Here is a 22,699-nt window from a genome sequence, read left to right as displayed (position 1 = left end):
AATGAAACAAACATAATGAAATAATAAAGCCAAGGGGCAATAGAGTGAGAAATAGATTAAAATATTAGCTGGCAAACTGCAGATAAGTAGTAGAGAAAAAAAAAAGCCATTGTGGAAATGAAGGCCAGGCTGAAAACAGCACAAGACCTTGCTGATGCACAACAGTGGATCACAGGTAAAGGCGAAGAAAACAACCCATAGGAAATAGCACTCAGAGAATGCTGCATGAGAACTGAGAGAGAGCAGAGATATGGGAGACGAAGTACATATACCATAAGCATAATTGTAAAAGAGTATATATATATATATATATCTCATATATATGTGTATATTCAATATATGTTTTCAGGTGCTTCACACATGCCCTAGGAGAAGCACAGAAATATTTAAGTGAGGTGACTACAAGGATACACAGGGAATGGTAACACCTTTACCTGTCTTACTATATAGGACTGGGAATGGCCTTGAGCATGTAATTCATGTTATTACATATTTGATATTTTAAAATGAATAAGTCGATGTGTAAATATCAATATTATGTATATAAATAGGCATTCTGACATTTATATCTGTAATGTTTAAAGAGATAGCATATTAAGCTTCTAGTTTGAACTGTCAGTTATAGGATACAAGAAAGACTTGAGACCACCTTAAAGAAGATGACACGATGATGCAAATTAACACTCCCACATTGGACAACAGGAAAACATAAATAAAATCATTTCTCTCTTTTTTTTTCTTCACAAATAAACTGTAAGTGGAAAGATGGAGGCTGATTTAATGACCTTCAATATTATAAAAATATAATACATTAAATATATCACCCAAATACAAGATTTATGGAACTTATTAGAATCCTGATTTGGAAAAGCAAGACACAAAATATAAATAACAAAAACAGGCTTTTCCAAGAGTGAATAAATACTTCTGGATGTTAATGAACATCTAAGTATTAAGGATATATAAAGGGTTTGTGTAAAAGAGCAACTCATTTACAGATAAATATTGAATTGTATTCTAAAGATGAAAGAAGATATTTGGGAACTGCTTTTCAGTATATTAGACTTGATAGGGAATTGCATGAGAGTGTAGAGGTTATAACTCTGACCACGAGAAATTAATTTTTATAAAATCCAGTGATAGGCATACAGAGACCCATTTATATTGCAAATCTACATACCTACCTGTGGGAAATTTTGAGGAAAGCAAAAAAAGTCATGTTTAACTTCTGTAATTAATGACAAACATAATAATTATTATTATAAGAAAAGCTAGGCTATTTTGCTCTCCAGGATTTCTGGCTGGTGGGTGAAACATCAGGGCAGATGAGCCTCAGTACATTTCACACACGAGGATTACATGGACAACCTTTGTGTGAGTTGCTGACTAACTCCCAGCTCAGTGAGTTGAGACTAGTCTTACTGTACTCAGAGCTGTCAAAGCTGGAAGGCAGGAGAAATTTTCCCTGACTAAAGGAAACCAAATATGCAATCTTCACATTTCATAACTTTTCTAATAAACCAGATATGATCTCATTCTTTGTAAAGCCTGGCCCTTCCCAACCTGCAGGCTCACCTTCCAGGACTGAGCCCAGCCCATTTTCTCTGTATATAAGCTGCTGCTGGGAAGCTCCTCTTACAGACCTGCTCCTCTCAGCTCTGCACTGCACCCCTTGCTCTTTCCTCAGTCTCTGCTTCTTCAGGAACCATGTCTTGCAAATCCATTGTGAAGACCCAAAGAATCAGCCGCAAGGGCTTCAGTGCCGGCTCAGCCAGAGTCCCTGGGGTGTGCCGCTCTGGCTTCAGCAGCGTGTCCCTGTCCCGCTCCAGGGGCAGTGGCGGCCTCGCTGGAGTGTGTGGAGGAGCTGGCTTTGGCAGCCGCAGCCTCTATGGCCTGGGGGGCTCCAAGAGGATCTCCATCGCAGGGGGCAGCTGTGTCATTGGTGGTGGCTATGGCGGCAGAATTGGAGCTGGCTATGGCTTCGGGGGTGGAGCCGGGAGTGGATTTGGTTTCGGTGCTGGGGCTGGTAGTGGCTTTGGGCTCGGTGGTGGAGCTGGCTTCGGAGGTGGCTTCGGTGGTCCTGGCTTCCCTGTGTGCCCCCCTGGAGGCATCCAAGAGGTCACTGTCAACCAGAGTCTCCTGACTCCCCTCAACCTGCAAATCGACCCCACCATCCAGCGGGTGAGGACTGAGGAGCGGGAGCAGATCAAGACCCTCAACAACAAGTTTGCCTCCTTCATCGACAAGGTGAGCTGGGAGCATCTGCCCCAGTGAGGGTTGCAGAGTGCCCAAGAGAGCCAACTAAGAGACCTGTTCTACCGGAGGGGAGACTCGGGGAAGAGGTGGGTGGGACTCAGGCGAGCTCTCCACTGGGATGCAGGACAGCCTACATGTGGACCCTAGGCAGAAGGTGATGGAAATAATTTATAACTACTCATCCCTCACATGGCCCCATTCCTGCCAAGGAAATAGTCACAGTTCTTGATAATCCTGAAGGAAAGAACAGGAAATGAGAGAATGCAATGAGATGGCTTGATCTTCTGGATGGTCTAAGAAGTTAAAAGGGTATTGAAGTGGAAACTGCATTTGAGTCATAGATGGATGCTGGATGGAGGAAAGAAAGCAAAAAACAAAAGGGAATTTGAGGAAAAACAACTCAAGTTTATATCCATAGAAATACTCACCTGTAGAACCAGAAAATGAGCCATAAGGGACTTTGTATCAGCCGGATTCATGCACTATATGGGAAACAAGATTAAATCCAACCATTAATAGAATTGGAATCTAATCATTAGACTATAAACATCTGATATCCCTTTAACTGAGGCATGTGCTTTGTGAAAGCTCTGTGCAATATGAGAAAAATGCTATGATAAAGTACATTTGTGCTTGTTCTTGTCACGAGGAAGACAGGAAGGGTTGAAAGTCACTGACTGACAGTCTCCATAAGTGAGAGGGAGGGAACATCTGACAGCTCCCTGGGGAAACTTGGCCATGAGACCTGTGTGGTGTGAAGCTAAAGAGTCAGGGGAGCAGAACTGTCAGCCTCTGTACAGGCTCTGGAGCAGCCCAGCACCACCAGACCACCAGATTGGCCTGGGGACTTGTCAACTCACAGATAACCATCTTGTTTCCCTGCAGGTCCGATTCCTGGAGCAGCAGAACAAGGTCCTGGACACCAAGTGGACCCTGCTGCAGGAGCAGGGCACCAGGACCGTGAGGCAGAACCTGGAGCCTTTGTTCGAGCAGTACATCAACAACCTCAGGAGACAGCTGGATAGTATCCTTGGGGAGAGAGGCCGCCTGGACTCGGAGCTCAGGGGGATGCAGGACACGGTGGAGGACTTCAAGAACAAGTGAGTGACAGGGGAGAAAACACCTTAGATTCCTGAAGCCCACACTTCGGTCTGTTAGATGACCAGGTCCAAATGAGGGCATGATTCTTAACAAAACATGTCAATAGACATGACATTACAGTTGTTACTAAACACAAACCCTGAAGAACAAAAGGGCCATAAAAGTTGAATGGGAAGAGTAACGAGTAAAGAAATTAGAAACCACAAATTACAACCTTTAGGCTTATTGACAGAAGTCTCATTTGTATATATCCGTTCTGGGAAGCAGAGATCTCAGGCTGCTTTTTCTTGTATCATCTTCACCCCTGACTCAATTGGAGTTTATTCCTTTTAATTCCAGATACGAAGATGAAATCAACAAACGCACAGCAGCCGAGAATGAGTTTGTGAAGTTGAAGAAGGTGAGATTGAGTCAGATCAGGGGTTCATGGCCCTTTCCTGAAGGAGAGGAGTCTGAGAAAAGAATCACTGAGGAGACTAAAACAGGAGCAGACTGGGTAGGAGGGTTCATCTGATCCCAGGCTGTTTGCTTCTTCCCCAGGATGTGGATATTGCCTACATGAACAAGGTTGAACTACAAGCCAAGGTAGATGCTCTCACAGATGAGATCAACTTCCTGAGAACCTTCTATGATGCTGTAAGTATCTCTCCACATTCTGTTTTATTTCCTTTAAAGAGATTTGTAAAGAGTTGAATATCTTTGGTCTAGGTACCTCTCTAAACATCATGACCAAAGATGATTGGATGATCTCTTGTTCTGCAGGAACTGGCTCAGATGCAAACCCACATCTCAGACACTTCTGTGGTCCTCTCCATGGACAACAACCGCAACCTGGACCTGGACAGCATCATCGCTGAAGTCAAAGCCCAATATGAGGAGATCGCTCAGAGGAGCCGGGCTGAGGCTGAGTCCTGGTACCAGTCCAAGGTGAGTGGTGAAGCGGCAGCTGATGAATCCTTGTGCCTCCTCTGTGAACATCAGTGAGGCTGTAAACTTCAGTGGGGAAACTACAACTAAGAAGTGCGGGCCTCTCAGGGTAGACCTTTTGGGTAATTATGCCCGAGTCTCATAGGTCAAAGAACCCAAGTTAGGATGAAAGCTAATGTAGATCAAGGTGAGTGACCTTTGTTTTAGCTTTATTTCAATGTTGACTCTCAGCAAGAGTACAGAACATTGCTTGTCCTGAAGAGAACCAGTCAGTCAGTGGTCTTACCAAGGATGGTGTGTGATGGGTGAAGAGCGTCAATGACCTAGTAACACCAGTTTTCTTTAAATGTCTTATGGAAAACCATTAGATTCTATTTTGAAAACCTTGATTAGTGTCCTGTGAAGCCCATGGACAGCCCCCTTGTCTCCCTCTGGTTCACAGTACGAGGAGCTGCGGGTGACGGCGGGCAGACACGGGGATGACCTGCGCAACACCAAGCAGGAGATCTCTGAGATCAACCGCGTGATCCAGAGGCTGAGATCTGAGATTGACCACGTCAAGAAGCAGGTACAGTGGGGACCATGGAAGAGAAAAGCATCCTTTCCTTCCTAGAGCATCAGGTATCATCAACCATCATGTGGGAAATTCTTGGGCACTGAGGAAAAAGCAGAGAGAGGAGGACATGTCATGGTTGAGTTTCCCCAGGTTAGAGAGATGGAGCCCAACTCAAGAGCAGGAAGCAAACTCAGGATAGGATGAATCTCAGCTGGTCAGTGTTTCATACACACAGTCTAGAGGCATCGAAATGAGATTCCATAAGGAGAATGATTGAGTTGGGGATGCAAGACACATGTTGGCAAAGAAAAGCTCAGGCTAGAAAGTGCGGGGGAAGAATGCTGCAAATATACTCATACTCAATGTGAAAAAGAATCTGAGAAAAGACACAGGACAAATGAGGGTTGTTCAAAAAAATCTGTGAAGTGAAAGGAAGGTGAGGTCTCAAGAGTTTGAGATAAAATTGTCTTTCAGGGAGGATGTTCGTGGTTTGTATAAGCTATTGTACATCCATGTGAACTTATCCAAAGTTCAACATTCAAAACTAGGCAGTAGGTCTATTTCTTCCCATGTCCCCTGGTCTTCAGTCTTCTGTGGTATCTTCCAGCCCCATCAACATTAGGGTGGTTAACAGAGAAGGGAATAAATTTTCTTAAAGGACTTCAAGACTAGTTAAGGTTTGTAGAATGGAGAAAACTGGACAAAATGAATCAAACCTCCTTTTCCACGAGACCTGGGCTCTAGAGCTCTTCCTCACTGGGAAAGTACAACTGTGTTTCCTGTCCCCTGGAGTCCAGATTCAGTTTCCTCTGCCTTCCTCCCCTCTAGTGCGCCAGCCTGCAATCCGCCATCGCCGACGCCGAGCAGCGTGGGGAGCTGGCCCTCAAGGACGCCAGGATCAAGCTGGCTGACCTGGAGGACGCCCTGCAGAAGGCCAAGCAGGACATGGCCCGGCTGCTGAAGGAGTACCAGGAGCTCATGAATGTCAAGCTGGCCCTGGACGTGGAGATTGCCACCTACAGGAAGCTGCTGGAAGGCGAGGAGTGCAGGTGAGTAACTCACAGCCTCCGCAACCATCTGGCTCCATCTCCAAGAAGTCCTGCCAATGAGCCCAAGTGGAAGGCGCTCTAGCGGTGGTCATAGTGCTACTGCCAGGAGAGCACTGAGAAGGCAGGCTCCTGGGGACTCTCCTCACACGGAGGCTTCCCATGCGGGGCCAGCTGTGGCTCTGGGTCTCATCGTGGCTGTGTCTTCTGTCTCCTAGGCTGAGTGGGGAAGGCGTTGGACAAGTCAACATCTGTAAGTGCCTTCACCTGCCCCCATCCCGTGCCCTTGTGTCTCTCTGACTGGACTCTGTGTGGCAGAGGGAGCTCACCATCGTGTCCTGACCTCGTCCCTTTGCCTCCACAGCCGTGGTGCAGTCCACTGTCTCTGGTGGCTATGGTGGTGCCAGCGGTCTCGGCAGTGGCTTAGGCGTGAGTGGAGGAAGTGGCTACTCCTACGGCAGCGGTCACAGCCTTGGAGGTGGCTTCAGTTCTGGCAGTGGCAGAGCCATAGGGTGTGGCTTCGGCTCCTCTGGGGGCAGCAGTTCCACCATCAAATACACCACCACCACCTCCTCCTCCAGCAGGAAGGGCTACAAGCACTGAAGTCGTGTCATGGGCTCAAGCTCCCACAATGTCTCAGGCTCCCTCTGTTGCTTTGCACTCTCCTCCAGTTGCTTTATCTTTCCTGCTTCCTTTTCTTACTTCTTGAATTAAAACTGAAGTTGCTGAGTGTCCTCATCTCCTCTCTCCCAAAACGTGTTGCAACTGAGCTTCCATTGTTCACCATTGGAAGGTCGTTACTTGGGTCCTAGTCCAGACAGGGTAATCCCACTTACTTTCTACTGGCCCAGGAGATCCCATCTCAGAGATGTTGTGTTCCTCCCTTGCAGTGATTGTAAAAGCCCATGTGACTAGTTCTATGATGTACAGGATTTGTATCCCTGTGTTGCTTCCTCTGCTCTTTGCTCACTTGTATTGCTAAATAAAGCAGATTTATCATATAATGTGTGGTTTCATATAGCCTTTCTTTGTCACCAATGGTTCCTGAGGTTTCCATGTGACAGATGAAGCATACTTCTCGGGCATGAAGCACACTCCCCACCTCTATGTGCCTCACTCACTTCCTGTAGGGAACTTCAACAAACAGCAGCTTGGGATACTGATAATCAGCTTTCTCTCACAGATACAATTTAATCCAAATGTTTGGCAAATGTAATGGGAGGACTCTGGTCCAGCATCATGTATACTCTGCTTTTTATTGTTGGGGCCAAGTGTAATCAATTAGTCTCTCCTCCTAAGACCACTCAACCCACACTCAGGGGGTCAAGTCTTAATGTTCATTACAGGAATCATGTTTATGGCCCATCAGAGCAGAACAATATTTAGCAATTAAATAGGATATTTGATCTTTACTTAGAGTTAACTTCCTGACCAACAAACTTACCTGAGAAAGTATATCAAGGATAATTAAAGTGTATGTACTTTTGAACCAAAATTCTATTTCTGTATATGTATCCTGAAGAAATAGAACAAACACAGGAAGAAGTATATACATGGATGTGAATTCCAACCATCTTCCCAGCATGGAAAAACTGACAGTGGGAGAGTTGGTCACATTCAGCAGAAAACTCAGATGCTGGTTTCTCAAAGTGTGAAGGCAAAATAAGAATGGTAATTTCCACCTTCTCACACCTTAACACTCTTTAGGAGATGGACAAAGCTGAGTCTTTCCTCTCTCCGGTGTGATCTGGCTGCTGTGACTTCTCTGAATGGGGATAATTTAAACTCAGGATATGGTGCAAGGCTCCTCACTCATTGGTGCTGTCTTTTGGCCATGCCAGTCCCTATTTCCTCATGAGTGACCATTATCTCCTTTGCCCCCAGGCTCTTACATCACGAGAGAAAGTTCCTTGGTTTCAATAGCATGGAGAGGGTGCCTCAGGATCCCCTTATCAGTATACTGCTGTGTTCACCTATAACCATTCCCCCAGAGAGGTGGGCAGCCTCTCACACTGGTATCTTCTCATTCTCCCTAGAATTCCCCAACAGCAGGTATGTGATGACTGGGTTCCAAAATCCATGCCCACTTAGTGTCTGTATTATTATGTACCTATGAGAAGTAATGGAAAGAAAATACTGACTAGGAAAAATACATAGAATACAATAATTAATAATAAGCAGATTGCAAAATAATATGTAGACATAGATTTTTCTAATGAAAATCTTAAGGTGCAGATGTTGATAGCAAAATAGCAGACTGGAAAGCACCAAACTCTCCTTTTGCTAAAGAAACATTGAAAAAACAACCAGAAGCTGTCTGAACATTGTAGGAGCTCTGGAAAACACTCAAAATTTGCAATAGCCAAGCAAATGCCCTCTCAAGAAAATCCATCTTCCATATTACAGCAAAATGTCATGACAATGTTCCTAGCGCTTTCCCTCCCCTATATGCGGTGCAGTTGTGGCCTTGAGCAGACAGCAACCTTGTTCGTAAACTTTTTTTCCAATCTCCCTCCCACACTCCAGTCACCCCTCAAACCCATTTGCTCCTCTTGGTCACCCTTCACCCACCAGCACATGCATCTTGAATCGAAGATGCAGATGCAGACTATTTGCAAATTATCATGCAAGTCTCTTCAAACACATCTGGGGGGCATTCCTGAAGAAATGTTGCAAGGGTCTCATCTTTGTTTCCCATAAATTCAGATGCAGGCAAGAGAAGTAGCAGGAACACTCAGTAAAAACTACAGGGCAAACTACAACTACATCGACACCTGGGGCAAAAGACTACGGGAGAAGACACACAATAGACCCTCTGCCCATCCAAGGTCCAGAGGCTAAGCTGCAGTGAGACTCTTTGGGAAATGAGGACATTCAAAGGCAGCTGTGCATAGGAGAACATTTAGAAAACTGTGCCTAGGTCCAGGCAAAACACACGTACAGAAATGTCTTGAGCAGTCTTAAGCATTCATCTGGGACTGCTCTCTAGGTTCAGAGCAAGCCCTGTTATGTGGTGAAGGAGCGTCCCATCACAGGGAGAGGTGGTTGTTCTCAGTCTGCTGTTTTGGCTTTTTTATTGTTGTTGTTTTTCAGCTCCTGGTATACAAAAACATCTTCATCAAAAACAGTAGCTGAGCACAAGCTATAGGAGCAGCCTCATGTTGAGGTGTTCAGCATGCCAGGCGCGGTTGACTCATTTAACACTACTAGTCAATGTGAAGCATAGGTCCTCAGGCACAAACCCAAGAATCTCTTGTTTGCAAAAGTCATGGCGTGCATGGATGACCTGAGGCAGGACCCTGTTAGTCATGAACTTTCTAGAAACTGGGAAGTAGAATTGGATAAAAAAATCAGAGACATTTGATTGCCTATTGGCAGCATTTTGTTAAACAAGAGGGAAAAAAAGCAGAGACTGTGAATTGTAAGTTATTCTGCAATGATTCATTGGGTAAGGTTTTTAAGGAATAATAGAATTATTCACTAACATGTTAGCCTGAATATGCCCCCAGCTCACTCCCCATAATATTTTCTGCCAACAACTCATCTAAAAGGAGTTCAGTCTTTCAAAGATGAGCACTAGTCAGAAGGGAACCATTCCAGGACCAACAAGAGATACACATTCAAAAATGAAATGAATAGGAAAATAAAAAGGCAGATAATGAGCACTCATCAGAACAAAGTCACCATAAAATATTGCCAAAATAAAATAAATCCTCTATAAAATTCAAGGGAAAAAAGCATATAATGAGAGAGTAAGATAGAAAACATTACTTAGAGAAGTCACATATGAGGCAGAGAGAAAAATAAAACTAGCAGGAAGATGAAGGTCAAGCTGATGTCAGTACAAAGGGCAATACACATGCTGAATGCACAGCAAAGAGCATATGGGATAATACTGAGGAAAGAGAATCAGGGATCTTCAGTTCAGTTCAGTCGCTCAGTCGTGTCTGACTCTTTGCGACCCCATGAATCGCAGCACTCCAGACCTCCCTGTCCATCACCAACTCCCAGAGTTCACCCAGACTCATGTCCATCGAGTCAGTGATGCCATCCAGCCATCTCATCCTCTGTTGTCCCCTTCTCCTCCTGCCCCCAATCCCTCCCAGCATCAGAGTCTTTTCCAATGAGTCAACTCTTCGCATGAGGTGGCCAAAGTACTGGAGTTTCAGCTTTAGCGTCATTCCTTCCAAAGAACACCCAGGGCTGATCTCCTTCAGAATGGACTGGTTGGATCTCCTTGCAGTCCAAGGGACTCTCAAGAGTCTTCTCCAGCACCACAGTTCTAAAGCATCAATTCTTTGGCGCTCAGCCTTCTTCACAGCCCAACTCTCACATCCATACATGACCACAGGAAAAACCATAGCCTTGACTAGACGAACCTTTGTTGGCAAAGTAATGTCTCTGCTTTTGAATATGCTATCTAGGTTGGTCATAACTTTCCTTCCAAGGAGTAAGCGTCTTTTAATTTCATGGCTGCAGTCACCATCTGCAGTGATTTTGCAGGGGTCTTAGTGGGAGTTAATAAGAGGTTAAAGAAAGGTCAAGAGGCTATAGGATAGACAAAGAATACAAAGGAGATTCAACACAAGCATAATTTGAACAACTAATGGAAAAGAATGTACACACACACACGCAACCTCACACATACAAATGGTCCCTCCCAAAGCACAGAAACATCTTCAATTAGGTGATTGGGGATTTGTGCTGAGATTCATTTGACAAATAAATATAGGCAAATGTGTGTAATTTAGTCGTTTTAAAATATGTAAAACCTAGACAGTATATTAAAAAGCAAAGACATCATTTTGCTAACAAAGATCCATCTAGTCAAATGGTTTTTCCAGTAGTCATGTACAGATGTGAGAGTTGGACCATAAGGAAAGTTGAGCACTGAAGAACTGATGTTTTCAAACTGTGGTGTTGGAGAAGACTCTTGAGAGTCCCTTGGACTGCAAGGAGATCAAACCAGTCAATCCTAAAGGAAATTGATCCTGAATGTTCATTGGAAAGACTGATGCTGAAACTCCAACATTTTGACTAGCTGATGCAAAAAGCCAACTCATTGGAAAAGACCCTGATGCTGGGAAAGATTGAGGGCAGGAGGAGAAGGGGAAGACAGAGGATGAGATGGTTGGATGGCATCACTGACTCAATGGACATGAGCTTGAGCAAACTTCGGGTGAGAGTGAAGGACAGGCAAGCCTGGCGTGCTGCAGTCCATGGAGTTGCAAAGAGTTGGACATGACTTAGTAAATGAACAAGAACAACAAATATTATATGTGGGTATAAAGAATGAAGTCTTGCAGCTTGTGACAACATGGATGGATCTCTAGGGCTTTACGTTAAGTGACATAAGTCAGACAGAGAAAGTACAAGTATTGCAAATCTCTCATATGTGAAATCCAAAAAGCAAATGCATTTTCAAAAATTTAAAAACTAAACTCATACATGCAGAGACCAGATTGGTGGTTATCAGAGGTGGGGAGAGGCGGGAGAGGTGAGAGAAATGGGTGAAATGATTTTGCAGGTTTTAAGTTTAAATAAATTAAAATTTTTAAAAAACCCCACAGAGATACAATCATATATTCTTGGAATGTGATGGCTAACATCACAATAATTGAGGATACCAAAGCAACAATATGGGGCAACTGGAACACTCATACACTGCTGTGGAAACACAAAATGATGCAAGCATTCTGCAAATATATATACATATATATTTATACATTTGCCTATACCTATATATCTATATAGGGCTTTCTTGGTGGCTCAGGTGATAGAGAATCTGCCTGCATGGAGAAGGAGTTCAGTTCATTCAGTCACTCAGTTGTGTCCGACTCTTTGCAGCCCCATGAATTGCAGCACGCCAGGCCTCCCTGTCCATCACCAACTCCCAGAGTTCACTCAGACTCACGTGCATCGAGTCAGTGATGCCATCCAGCCATCTCATCCTCTGGCGTCCCCTTCTCCTCCTGCCCCCAATCCATCCCAGCATCAGAGTCTTCTCAAATGAGTCAACTCTTCACATGAGGTGGCCAAAGTACTGGAGTTTCAGCTTTAACATCATTCCTTCCAAAGAAATCCCAGGGCTGATCTCCTTCAGAATGGACTGGTTGGATCTCCTTGCAGTCCAAGGGACTCTCAAGAGTCTTCTCCAACACCACAGTTCAAAAGCATCAATTCTTTGGCGCTCAGCCTTCTTCACAGTCCAACTCTCACATCCATACATGACCACAGGAAAAACCATAGCCTTGACTAGATGAACCTTTGTTGGCAAAGTAATGTCTCTGCTTTTGAATATGCTACCTAGGTTGGTCATAACTTTCCTTCCAAGGAGTAAGCATCTTTTAATTTCATGCCTGCAGTCACCATCTGCAGTGATTTTGGAGCCCAAAAAAATAAAGTCTGACACTGTTTCCCCATCTATTTCCCATGAAGTGATGGGACCAGATGCCATGATCTTCATTTTCTGAATGTTGAGCTTTAAGCCAACTTTTTCACTCTCCTCTTTCACTTTCATCAAGAGGCTTTTGAGTTCCTCTTCACTTTCTGCCATAAGAGTGGTGTCATCTGCATATCTGAGGTTATTGATCTTTCTCCTGGCAATCTTGATTCCAGCTTGTATTTCTTCCAGTCCAGCGTTTCTCATGATGTACTCTGCATAGAAGTTAAATAAGCAGGGTGACAATATACAGCCTTGACCTACTCCTTTTCCTATTTGGAACCAGTCTGTTGTTCCATGTCCAGTTCTAACTGTTGCTTCCTTACCTGCATACAGGTTTCTCAAGAGGCAGGTCAGGTGGTCTGGTATTCCCATCTCTTTCAGAATTTTCCACAGTTTATTGTGATCCACACAGTTAAAGGCTTTGGCATAGTCAATAAAGCAGAAATAGATGTTTTTTCTGGAACTCTCTTGCTTTTTTGATGATCCAGCAGATGTTGGCAATTTGATCTCTGGTTCCTCTGCCTTTTCTAAAACCAGCTTGAACATCAGGAAGTTCACGGTTCATGTATTGCTGAAGCCTGGCTTGGAGAATTTTGAGCATTACTTTACTAGCATGTGAGATGAGTGCAATTATGCAGTAGTTTAAGCATTCTTTGGCATTGCCTTTCTTTGGATTGGAATGAAAACGGACCTTTTCCAGTCCTGTGGCCACTGCTGAGTTTTCCAAGTTTGCTGGCATATTGAGTACAGCACTTTTACAGCATCATCTTTCAGGATTTGGAATAGCTCAACTGGAATTCCATCACCTCCACTAGCTTTGTTCATAGTGAGGCTTTCTAAGGCCCACTTGACTTCACATTCCAGGATGTCTGGCTCTAGATGAATGATCACACCATCGTGATTATCTGGGTCATGAAGATCTTTTTTGTACAGTTCTGTGTATTCTTGCCACCTCTTCTTAATATCTTCAGCTTCTGTTAGGTCCATACCATTCCTGTCCTTTATCGAGCCCATCTTTGCATGAAATGTTCCCTTGGTATCTCTAATTTTCTTGAAGAGATCTCTAGTCTTTCCCATTCTGTTGTTTTCCTCTATTTCTTTGCATTGATCGCTGAGGAAGGCTTTCTTATCTCTCCTTGCTATTCTTTGTAATTCTGCATTCATATGCTTATATCTTTCCTTTTCTCCTTTGCTTTTCACTTCTCTTCTTTTCACAGCTATTTGTAAGGCCTCCCCAGACAGCCATTTTGCTTTTTTGCATTTCTTTCCCATGGGGATGATCTTGATCCCTGTCTCCTGTATAATGTCACAAACCTCCGTCTACAGTTCATCAGGCACTCCATCTATCAGATCTAGGCCCTTAAATCTATTTCTCACTTCCACTGTATAATCATAAGGGATTTGATTTAGGTCAAACCTGAATGGTCTAGTGGTTTTCCCCACTTTCTTCAATTTAAGTCTGAATTTGGTAATAAGGAGTTCATGATCTGAGCCACAGTCAGCTCCCCATCTTGTTTTGGTTGACTGTATAGAGCTTCTCCATCTTTGGCTGCAAAGAATGTAATCAATCTGATTTCAGTGTTGACCATCTGGTGATGTCCATGTGTAGAGTCTTCTCTTGGTTGTTGGATGACCAGTGCATTTTCTTGGCAAAACTCTATTAGTCTTTGCCCTGCTTCATTCCGTACTCCAAGGCCAAATTTGCCTGTTACTCCAGGTGTTTCTTGACTTCCTACTTTTGCATTCCAGTCCCCTATAATGAAAAGGACATCTTTTTTGGGTGTTAGTTTTAAAAGGTCTTATAGGTCTTCATAAAACCATTCAACTTCAGCTTCTTCAGCATTTCTGGTTGGGGCATAGACTTGGATTACTGTGATACTGAATGGTTTGCCTTGGAAACGAACAGAGATCATTCTGTCGTTTGAGATTGCATCCAAGTACTGCATTTTGGACTCTTTTGTTGACCATGATGGCTACTCCATTTCTTCTAAGGGATTCCTGCCTGCAGTAGTAGATATAATGGTCATCTGAGTTAAAGTCACCCATTCCAGTCCATTTTAGTTCGCTAATTCCTAGAATGTCAACATTCACTCTTGCCACCTCTTGTTTGACTACTTCCAATTTGCCTTGATTCATGGACCAGACATTCCAGGTTCCTATGCAATATTGCTCTTTACAGCATCAGACCTTGCTTCTATCACCAGTCACATGCACAGCTGGGTATTGTTTTTGCTTTGGCTCCATCCCTCCATTCTTTCTGGAGTTATTTCTCCACTGATCTCCAGTAGCGTATTGGGCACCTACTGACATGGGGAGTTCCTCTTTCAGTATCCTATCATTTTGCCTTTTCATACTGTTCATGGGGTTCTCAAGGCAAGAATACTGAAGTGGTTTACCATTCCCTTCTCCAGTGGACCACATTCTGTCAGATCTCTCCACCATGACCTGCCCGTCTTGGGTTGCCCCACGGGCATGGCTTAGTTTCATTGAGTTAGACAAGGCTGTGGTCCTAGTGTGATTAGATTGACTAGTTTTCTGTGAGTATGGTTTCAGTGTGTCTGCCGTCTGATGCCCTCTTGCAACACCTACCGTCTTACTTGGGTTTCTCTTACCTTGGGCGTGGGGTATCTCTTCACGGCTGCTCCAGCAAAGCGCAGCCACTGCTCCTTACCTTGGACGAGGAGTATCTCCTCACTGCCGCCCTTCCTGACCTTCAACGTGGGATAGCTCCTCTAGGCCCTCCTGCGCCCACGCAGCCACCACTCCTTGGATGTGGGGTTGGTCCTAGTTTTTCACAGAACTAGAATAAAAAATTTCACAATTCATTTGGAAATACAAAAGACCCCAAATAGCCAAAGCAGTCTTGAGAAAGAATACTGGAGCTGGAGAAATAAACCTTCCTGACTTCAGATTATGCTACAAAGCTACAGTCATCAAGACAGTATGCTACTGGCACAAAACAAAAACAAAAACAAAAACAAAAAAAAACACAGAAATATAGGCCAATGGAACAGATAGAAAGCCCAGAAATAAACCCTTGCACCTCTGGGTACCTTATTTTTGACAAAGGAGGCAAGAATATACAATGGGGCAAAGATAGCCTCTTCAATAAATGGTGCTGGGAAAACTGGACAACTACGTGTAAAAGAATGAAATTAGAACACTTCCTAACACCATACACAGATAAACTCAAAATGTATTAAAGATCTAAATGTAAGACCAGAAAGTATAAAACTCTTAGAGGATAACATAGGCAGAACACTCAATGACATAAATCAAAACAAGATCCTCTATGACCCACCTCTTAGAGTAAGGGAAATAAAAACAAAAGTATACAAGTGGGACCTGATTAAACTTAAAAGCTTTTGCACAGCAAAGGAAACTATAAGCAAGGTGAAAAGACAACCCTCAGAATGGGAGAAAATAATAGCAAATGAAACAACTGACAAAGGATTAATTTCCAAAATATACAAGCATCTCATACAACTCAATACCAGAAAAGCAAACAACCCAGTCAAAAAGTGGGGAAAAGATGTAAACAGGCATTTCTCCAAAGAAGACATACAGATGGCTAACAAACACCTGAAAAGATGCTCAACATCACTCAGTATTAGAGAAATGCAAATCAAAACCACAATGAGATATCACCTCACACCGGTCAGAATGGCCATCACCAAAAAGTCTACAAACAATACATGCTAGAGAGGGTGTGGAGAAAAGGGTATGCTCTTGCACTGTTTGTGGGAATGTAAATTGATACAGCCACTATGGAAGACGGTATGCAGATTCCTTAAAAAACTAGTAATAAAACCACCATATGGCATAGCAATCCCACTCCTAGGCATATACCACAAGGAAACCAAAATTGAAAAAGTCACATGTCCCATCATTCATTGCATTTACAATAGCTAGAACATGGAAGCAACCTAGATGTCCATCAACAGATGAATGGATAAAGAAGTTGTGGTACACATACACAATGGAATATTACTCAGCCATAAAAAGGAAGGCATTTGAGTCAATTCTGATGAAGTGGATGAATCTAGAATCTGTTATGCAGAGTGAAGTGAGTCAGAAAGAGAAAGATAAATATCATTCTAATGCACATATACATAAATTAGAAAAATGGCACTGAAGAGTTTATTTACAGGGAAGCAGTAGAGAAACAGACATAGAGAATAGGTGTATGGACATGGGGAGAAGGGAGGAGAGGGTGAGATGTATGGAAAGAGTAACATGGAAACTTACATTGCCATGTGTAAATTAGATAGCCAATGGGAATTTGGTGTATGGCTCAGGAAACTCAAACAGGGGCTCTGTATCAACCTAGAGGAATGGGATGGGGAGGGAGATGGGAGGGAGGTTCAAAAGGGAGGGGATATATGTATACCTATGGCTAATTCATGTTGAGGTTTGACGAAGAACAACAAAATTCTGTAAAGCAATTATCCTTCAATAAAAAAATTAATTAAAAAAAAAAGAATCTGCCTGCAATGCAGGAGACCCAGGTTCATACGGAATGATATCAGAGAAGGCAATAACAAAAGCCAAAGAGTGGAAAACTCTATAGGATAGGATGTTGTTGTTGCTTGGTCACTAAGTTATATCTGATTCTTTGCAACCCCATGGATTAAAGCATTCAAGGCTATCCTGTCCTTCACTCTCTCCTAGAGTTTTCTCAATCATGTCTATTGACTGGGTGATGCTATCTGACCACTTCATCATCTGTTGTGCTCTTCTCCTTCTGCCTTCAATCTTTCCCAGCATCAGGGTCTTTTCTAATGAGTCAGCTCGTCACATCAGGTGGCCAAAGTATTGGAGTTTCAGCTTCAGCATCAGTCCTTCCAATGAATATTCAGGGTTGATTTCCTTTAGGATTGACTGGTTTGATCGCCTTGTTGTCCAAGGGACTCTCAAGAGTCTTCTCCAGCACCACAATTCGAAGGCATCAGTTCTTTGGTGCTCAGCTTTCTTTATGGTCCAACTCTCACATCCATATGTGACTATTGGAAAAACCATAGATTTGACTATGGACCTTTGTAAACAGGCAACCTAGTTTATTTAACAAATAAATGGCCAAAAAATTAAGATCTAAATGATACAAAGGATGTATTATTTAAAAGATATATCACCCAAATAAACATGCATGGACATTATTTAGACCCTGAATTGAACAAATTATAAAAATAAATAAGAATAAAGGGAAATTTGAATGTTCACTAAACTACTTGATGTTAAAGAATTATTGTTAAATTTTTAAGGTATAAAAACAGCATTTTGGTCATTTTCTAAAGATATCATTTAGACATAAACACTGAATTGAATATGAAACTCTGTGACCTTCCTTCTGGAATTTCCTTTCAAATAATTTAAGATGGATGAAGAAAGTGGGTGGAGTTATGGATGAAATAATGTTGACCTTAAGATAATAATCACAAAATCTGGGTAATGGGCACCCACCCATAATAGATCAATAAGGACCTATTATGTTTTTCTTATACTTTTCTATCTGTTAATTTTTACATAATGGGAAGAGTAAGTCAAATTTAACGTTTTTATAAACACTGGGAAAATGGTAATCTTTCTGTGAGAGCATAAACAATAGACTGCTCTTAGATTTCCAAATTCTCAGCTATTACAAAAGATCAAATTGGAATTACGGATGAAGCAAAGCTAGCCTTGACATAATAATTGCAAAATCAAGGTAATGGGCATGTACATTCTGATACACAAGCATATTGAATGCATAAATTCATAAAATTCATAAAACCCATAGTTCAATGCATATTGAACCTTTGTTTGAGACAAAGTCTGACTCTTAGCCTCAGTTAACTGAGAATAGTCTCGTACTGATATCAAAGATCAAAGGCAGGAGAATTTTTTCCTTTGTTAAAGGAAGCCAAAAAGCAGCCTTATTTCTTTTTTCGTTTGTTTGTTTTATTTTTTATTTTTTTAATTTAAATTTATTGATTTTAATTAGAGGCTAATTACTTTACAATATTGTATTGGTTTTGCCATACATCAACATGAATTCGCCATGGGTGTACACGTGTTCCCAATCCTGAACCCCCCTCCCACCTCCCTCCCCATACCGTCCCTCTGGGTTATCCCAGTGCACCAGCCCCAAGCTTCCTGTATCCTGCAATGAATCACCAGTTCAGCCTTCTTATTTCTTATCCTTTCTAATAACCAAAGTATCATCTCATTGTTTATAAAGCCCAGCCCTTCCCAATCTCAGGTTCATCTTCCAGGGCTGAGCCCAGCCCATCCTTCCTTTTACACTAGCTACTGGAAGCCCATCTCATACTTTTCCTCTCATGCCCTTCTTAACCTCTTCTTCTTCAGGAACCATGTCTTACAAATCCACCGTGAAGACCCAAAGCATCAGCTGCAGGGGCTTCAGTGCCAGCTCAGCCAGAGTCCCTGGGGTGTGCCGCTCTGGCTTCAGCAGCTTGTCCCTGTCCCGCTCCAGGGGGAGTGGTGGTCTCACTGGAGTGTGTGGAGGAGCTGGCTTTGGCAGCCGCAGCCTCTATGGCCTGGGGGGCTCCAAGAGGATCTCCATCGCAGGGGGCAGCTGTGTCATCGGTGGTGGCTATGGCGGCAGAATTGGAGCTGGCTATGGTTTCGGGGGTGGAGCCGGGAGTGGATTTGGTTTCGGTGCTGGGGCTGGTAGTGGCTTTGGGCTCCATGGGGACGCTGACTTTGGAGGTGGCTATGGAGTTGGCTTAAAGCTCAACATTCAGAAAACGAAGATCATGGCATCTAGTCCCATCACTTCATGGGAAATAGATGGGGAAACAGTGTCAGACTTTATTTTTCTGGGCTCCAAAATCACTACAGATGGTGACTGCAGCCATGAAATTAAAAGACGCTTACTCCTTGGGAGGAAAGTTATGACCAACCTAGATAGCATATTCAAAAGCAGAGAAATTACTTTGCCAACAAAGGTTCGTCTAGTCAAGGCTATGGTTTTTCCTGTGGTCATGTATGGGTGTGAGAGTTGGGCTGTGAAGAAGGCTGAGTGCCGAAGAATTGATGCTTTTGAACTGTGGTGTTGGAGAAGACTCTTGAGAGTCCCTTGGACTGCAAGGAGATCCAACCAGTCCATTCTGAAGGAGATCAGCCCTGGGATTTCTTTGGAAGGAATGATGCTAAAGCTGAAACTCCAGTACTTTGGCCACCTCATGCAAAGTTGACTCATTGGAAAAGACTCTGATGCTGGGATGGATTGGGGGCAGGAGGAGAAGGGGACGACAGAGGATGAGATGGCTGGATGGCATCACTGACTTGATAGACGTGAGTCTGAGTGAACTCTGGGAGTTGGTGATGGACAGGGAGGCCTGGTGTGCTGCAATTCATGGGGCCGCAAAGAGTCGGACACAACTGAGCGACTGATCTGATCTGATCTGATCTGATGGAGGCTCTGGCTTCCCTGTGTTTCCCCCTGGAGGCATCCAAGAGGTCACCGTCAACCAGAGTCTTCTGACTCCCCTCAACCTGCAAATCGACCCCACCATCCAGCGGGTGAGGACTGAGGAGCGGGAGCAGATCAAGACCCTCAACAACAAGTTTGCCTCCTTCATTGACAAGGTGAGCTGGGAGCATCTGCCCCAGTGGGGATTGCAGAGTGCCCAAGAGAGACCCAACCAATGTCCTATTGGGGGAGACTTGGGGGAAAGAGAGGAGGGGACTCAGAGGAGCTCTCTACTGGCATGCAGGACAGGTTCCATGTGTATCACAGGCAGGAGATGATGGAAATCATTTAGATCCTGCAAATTTCTCTCATTCCTGCTTAGCAAACATTGTCAACTCTTGATAACCCTGAAACAGAGAAAAAAAAAGGAAAGAATGAAATATATTAACACTTACCACTAATAGGTCTACAATGGGATGCAAAGAAAAGGCCAGTCACTACCTACTCTGAGGTTCTGGCCCATTTTTCTAGTAGGAAGGGAAAAAAAGAAGAAAAGTAAAAGAAAAGGGAACCCTCTTACACTGTTGGTGGGAATGCAAACTAGTACAGCCACTACGGAGAACAGTGTGGAGATTCCTTAAAAAACTGGAAATAGAACTGCCATACGACCCGGCAATCCCACTGCTGGGCATACACACCAAGGAAACCAGAATTGAAAGAGACACGTGTACCCCAATGTTCATTGCAGCACTGCTTATAATAGCCAGGACATTGAAGCAACCTAGATGTCCATCAGCAGATGAATGGATAAGAAAGCTGTGGTACATACATATACACAATGGAGTATTACTCAGCCACTAAAAAGAATACATTTGAATCAGTTCTAATGAGGTGGATGAAACTGAAGCCTATAATACAGAGTGAAGTAAGCCAGAAAGAAAAACACCAATACAGTATACTAACGCATATATATGGAATTTAGAAAGATGGTAACGACAACCCTGTATGCGAGACAGCAAAAGAGACACAGATGTATAGAACAGTCTTTTGGACTCTGTGAGAGAGGGATGGGGGATGATTTGGGAGAATGACATTAAAACATGCATAATATCATATAAGAAACGAATCACAGTCCAGGTTCGATGCAGGATACAGGATGCTTGGGGCTGGTGCACTGGGATGACCCGGAGGGATGGTATGGGGAGGGAGGTGGAAGCGGGGTTCAGGATGGGAACACGTGTACACCCGTGGTGGGTGCATGTTGATGTATGGCAAAACCAATACAATATTGTAAAGTAAAAAAAAAAAATTCCATACAGATGAGAAAAAGAAATGTTTGAGATGTGTAAAGATTTATAATTTGCTTTTAAAAAGAAGTTATTCTAGAAACAGAGCATGGCCACCTATAACAATGCTTTAGAAGAGATACAAGCACTAAATGTGAGTTTAGATTAGTATTTAATCATTCAGTTCAGTTCAGTTCAATTGCTCAGTTGTGTCCGACTCTTTGCGACCCCATGAATCGCAGCACGCCAGGCCTCTCTGTCCATCACCAACTCCCAGAGTTCGCTCAGACTCACATGCATCAAGTCAGTGATGCCATCCAGCCATCTCATCCTCTGTCGTCCCCTTCTCCTCCTGCCCCCAATCCCTCCCAGCATTACTGAAATCCACTAGAAAATAAAATCTTTGTATATTATATTGGTTAAGAACCATTTTAAACTGAAATTTTGATTCTGCTTGCCAAAATAAAGAGAGGAAGTGATGAAAATTCACTGATATAGGCACACTTACTTATAGGGCAGGAACAGCTCAAAAATCCTTGGGGGAATTTCATCAATGAGATCTGTCAGTTTAGAAGGAAGAAGATTAGGGGAGCATACCTCCCACTCTGAGTCTCTATGTATTCTCTTAGTAGCCCAGCACCATGGACACCGCTCCAGCCTTCTTGGAAACCTAGTAATAAGGACGCTTGTTGCTCTCTATCTCCAAGAAATGACTCTCTTGCCTTCCTCCAGATGTAGTTCCTGGAGAAACAAGCGCCTGGACACCAAGAGGACCCTGCCTCAGGAGCAGGGACCCAAGCCCATGAGGCTGACCCTAGTGACTATGTTTGAGTAGTACATCAACAACCTCAGGGAGTGGAAGGATTATCTTCTCTTTTTTTAGTGACTGCCCAGATTCAGAGCTCATGCAGGATCTGGTGGAGAACTTCAAGAACAAGTAGATTACAGGAGAGAAATAGTTAAGCTTCCTGAAACCCACACTTGAGTCTACTGAGTGACTAGGTTCAGTTGTGGACATGATTGCTTAAGAAAAATATCCAGTGGAGATGAAAATTGTAAATTGTTGTCTAAACAGGAACAGACTAACAGACTTAGAGAAGGAAATTATGGTTCCCAGGGTTGGGGGGGAAGATGGGGGAAGGGACAGCAAGAAAGTTTGGGAAGGTCATATTGTAATACTGCTATATTTAAAATGGATAACTGACAAGGACCTACTGCATAGCACATGTAACTCTGCTCAATGTTATGTGGCAACCTGGATGGGAGGGGAGTTTGGGGGGAAAATGGATATATGTATGTGTATGGCTAAGTCCCTTCACTGCTCACCTGAAATTATCACAGCATTGCCAATCAGCTATACTCCAATACAAAATAAAAAGTTTTTAAAAAAACAGATAACTAATGAGAGCCTACAGTGCAGCACAGGGAACTCTACTCAGTGCTCTGTGGTGACCTAAATGGGAAAGAAATCCAGAAAAGAGGGGATATATGTATACATATAACTGATTCACTTGGCAGTAGTAGAAACTAACACAACATTGTAAAGCAACTTTATTCCAATAAAAATTAATTAAAAATAAATACATTGCCTAAGAAAAATACGAATGAACAAAATGGGCAATAGACTTCATTATCAAGTACATATCCCCAATACTAGGGAAAAAGATG

General features: G+C 43.2%; 2 protein-coding genes across 2 annotated transcripts; both read left to right on the top strand.

Moving 5' to 3' along the window:
• Window positions 1-1,629: 1,629 nt before the first annotated feature.
• Window positions 1,630-6,890, top strand: LOC102408195 (keratin, type II cytoskeletal 6A). Its single transcript, XM_025284231.3, has 9 exons — window positions 1,630-2,247; window positions 3,142-3,356; window positions 3,697-3,757; window positions 3,898-3,993; window positions 4,120-4,284; window positions 4,727-4,852; window positions 5,669-5,889; window positions 6,105-6,139; window positions 6,251-6,890. The coding sequence occupies exons 1-9, from the start codon at window positions 1,708-1,710 to the stop codon at window positions 6,487-6,489; spliced, it is 1,698 nt and encodes a 565-aa protein (XP_025140016.3). The 5' UTR covers window positions 1,630-1,707; the 3' UTR covers window positions 6,490-6,890.
• Window positions 6,891-18,681: 11,791 nt separating this feature from the next.
• LOC123465716 (keratin, type II cytoskeletal 6C-like) lies at window positions 18,682-21,866 on the top strand. Its single transcript, XM_045165520.1, has 3 exons — window positions 18,682-19,054; window positions 19,752-19,944; window positions 21,764-21,866. Exons 1-3 carry the CDS (start codon window positions 18,682-18,684, stop codon window positions 21,864-21,866), a joined length of 669 nt encoding a protein of 222 aa, XP_045021455.1.
• Window positions 21,867-22,699: the final 833 nt, after the last annotated feature.

Source organism: Bubalus bubalis, chromosome 4 (assembly GCF_019923935.1).
Source record: "Bubalus bubalis isolate 160015118507 breed Murrah chromosome 4, NDDB_SH_1, whole genome shotgun sequence".
NCBI lineage: Eukaryota > Metazoa > Chordata > Mammalia > Artiodactyla > Bovidae > Bubalus > Bubalus bubalis.
Note: the sequence above shows the minus strand (reverse complement) of the source record. Positions and strands in the feature narration are given on the sequence as shown.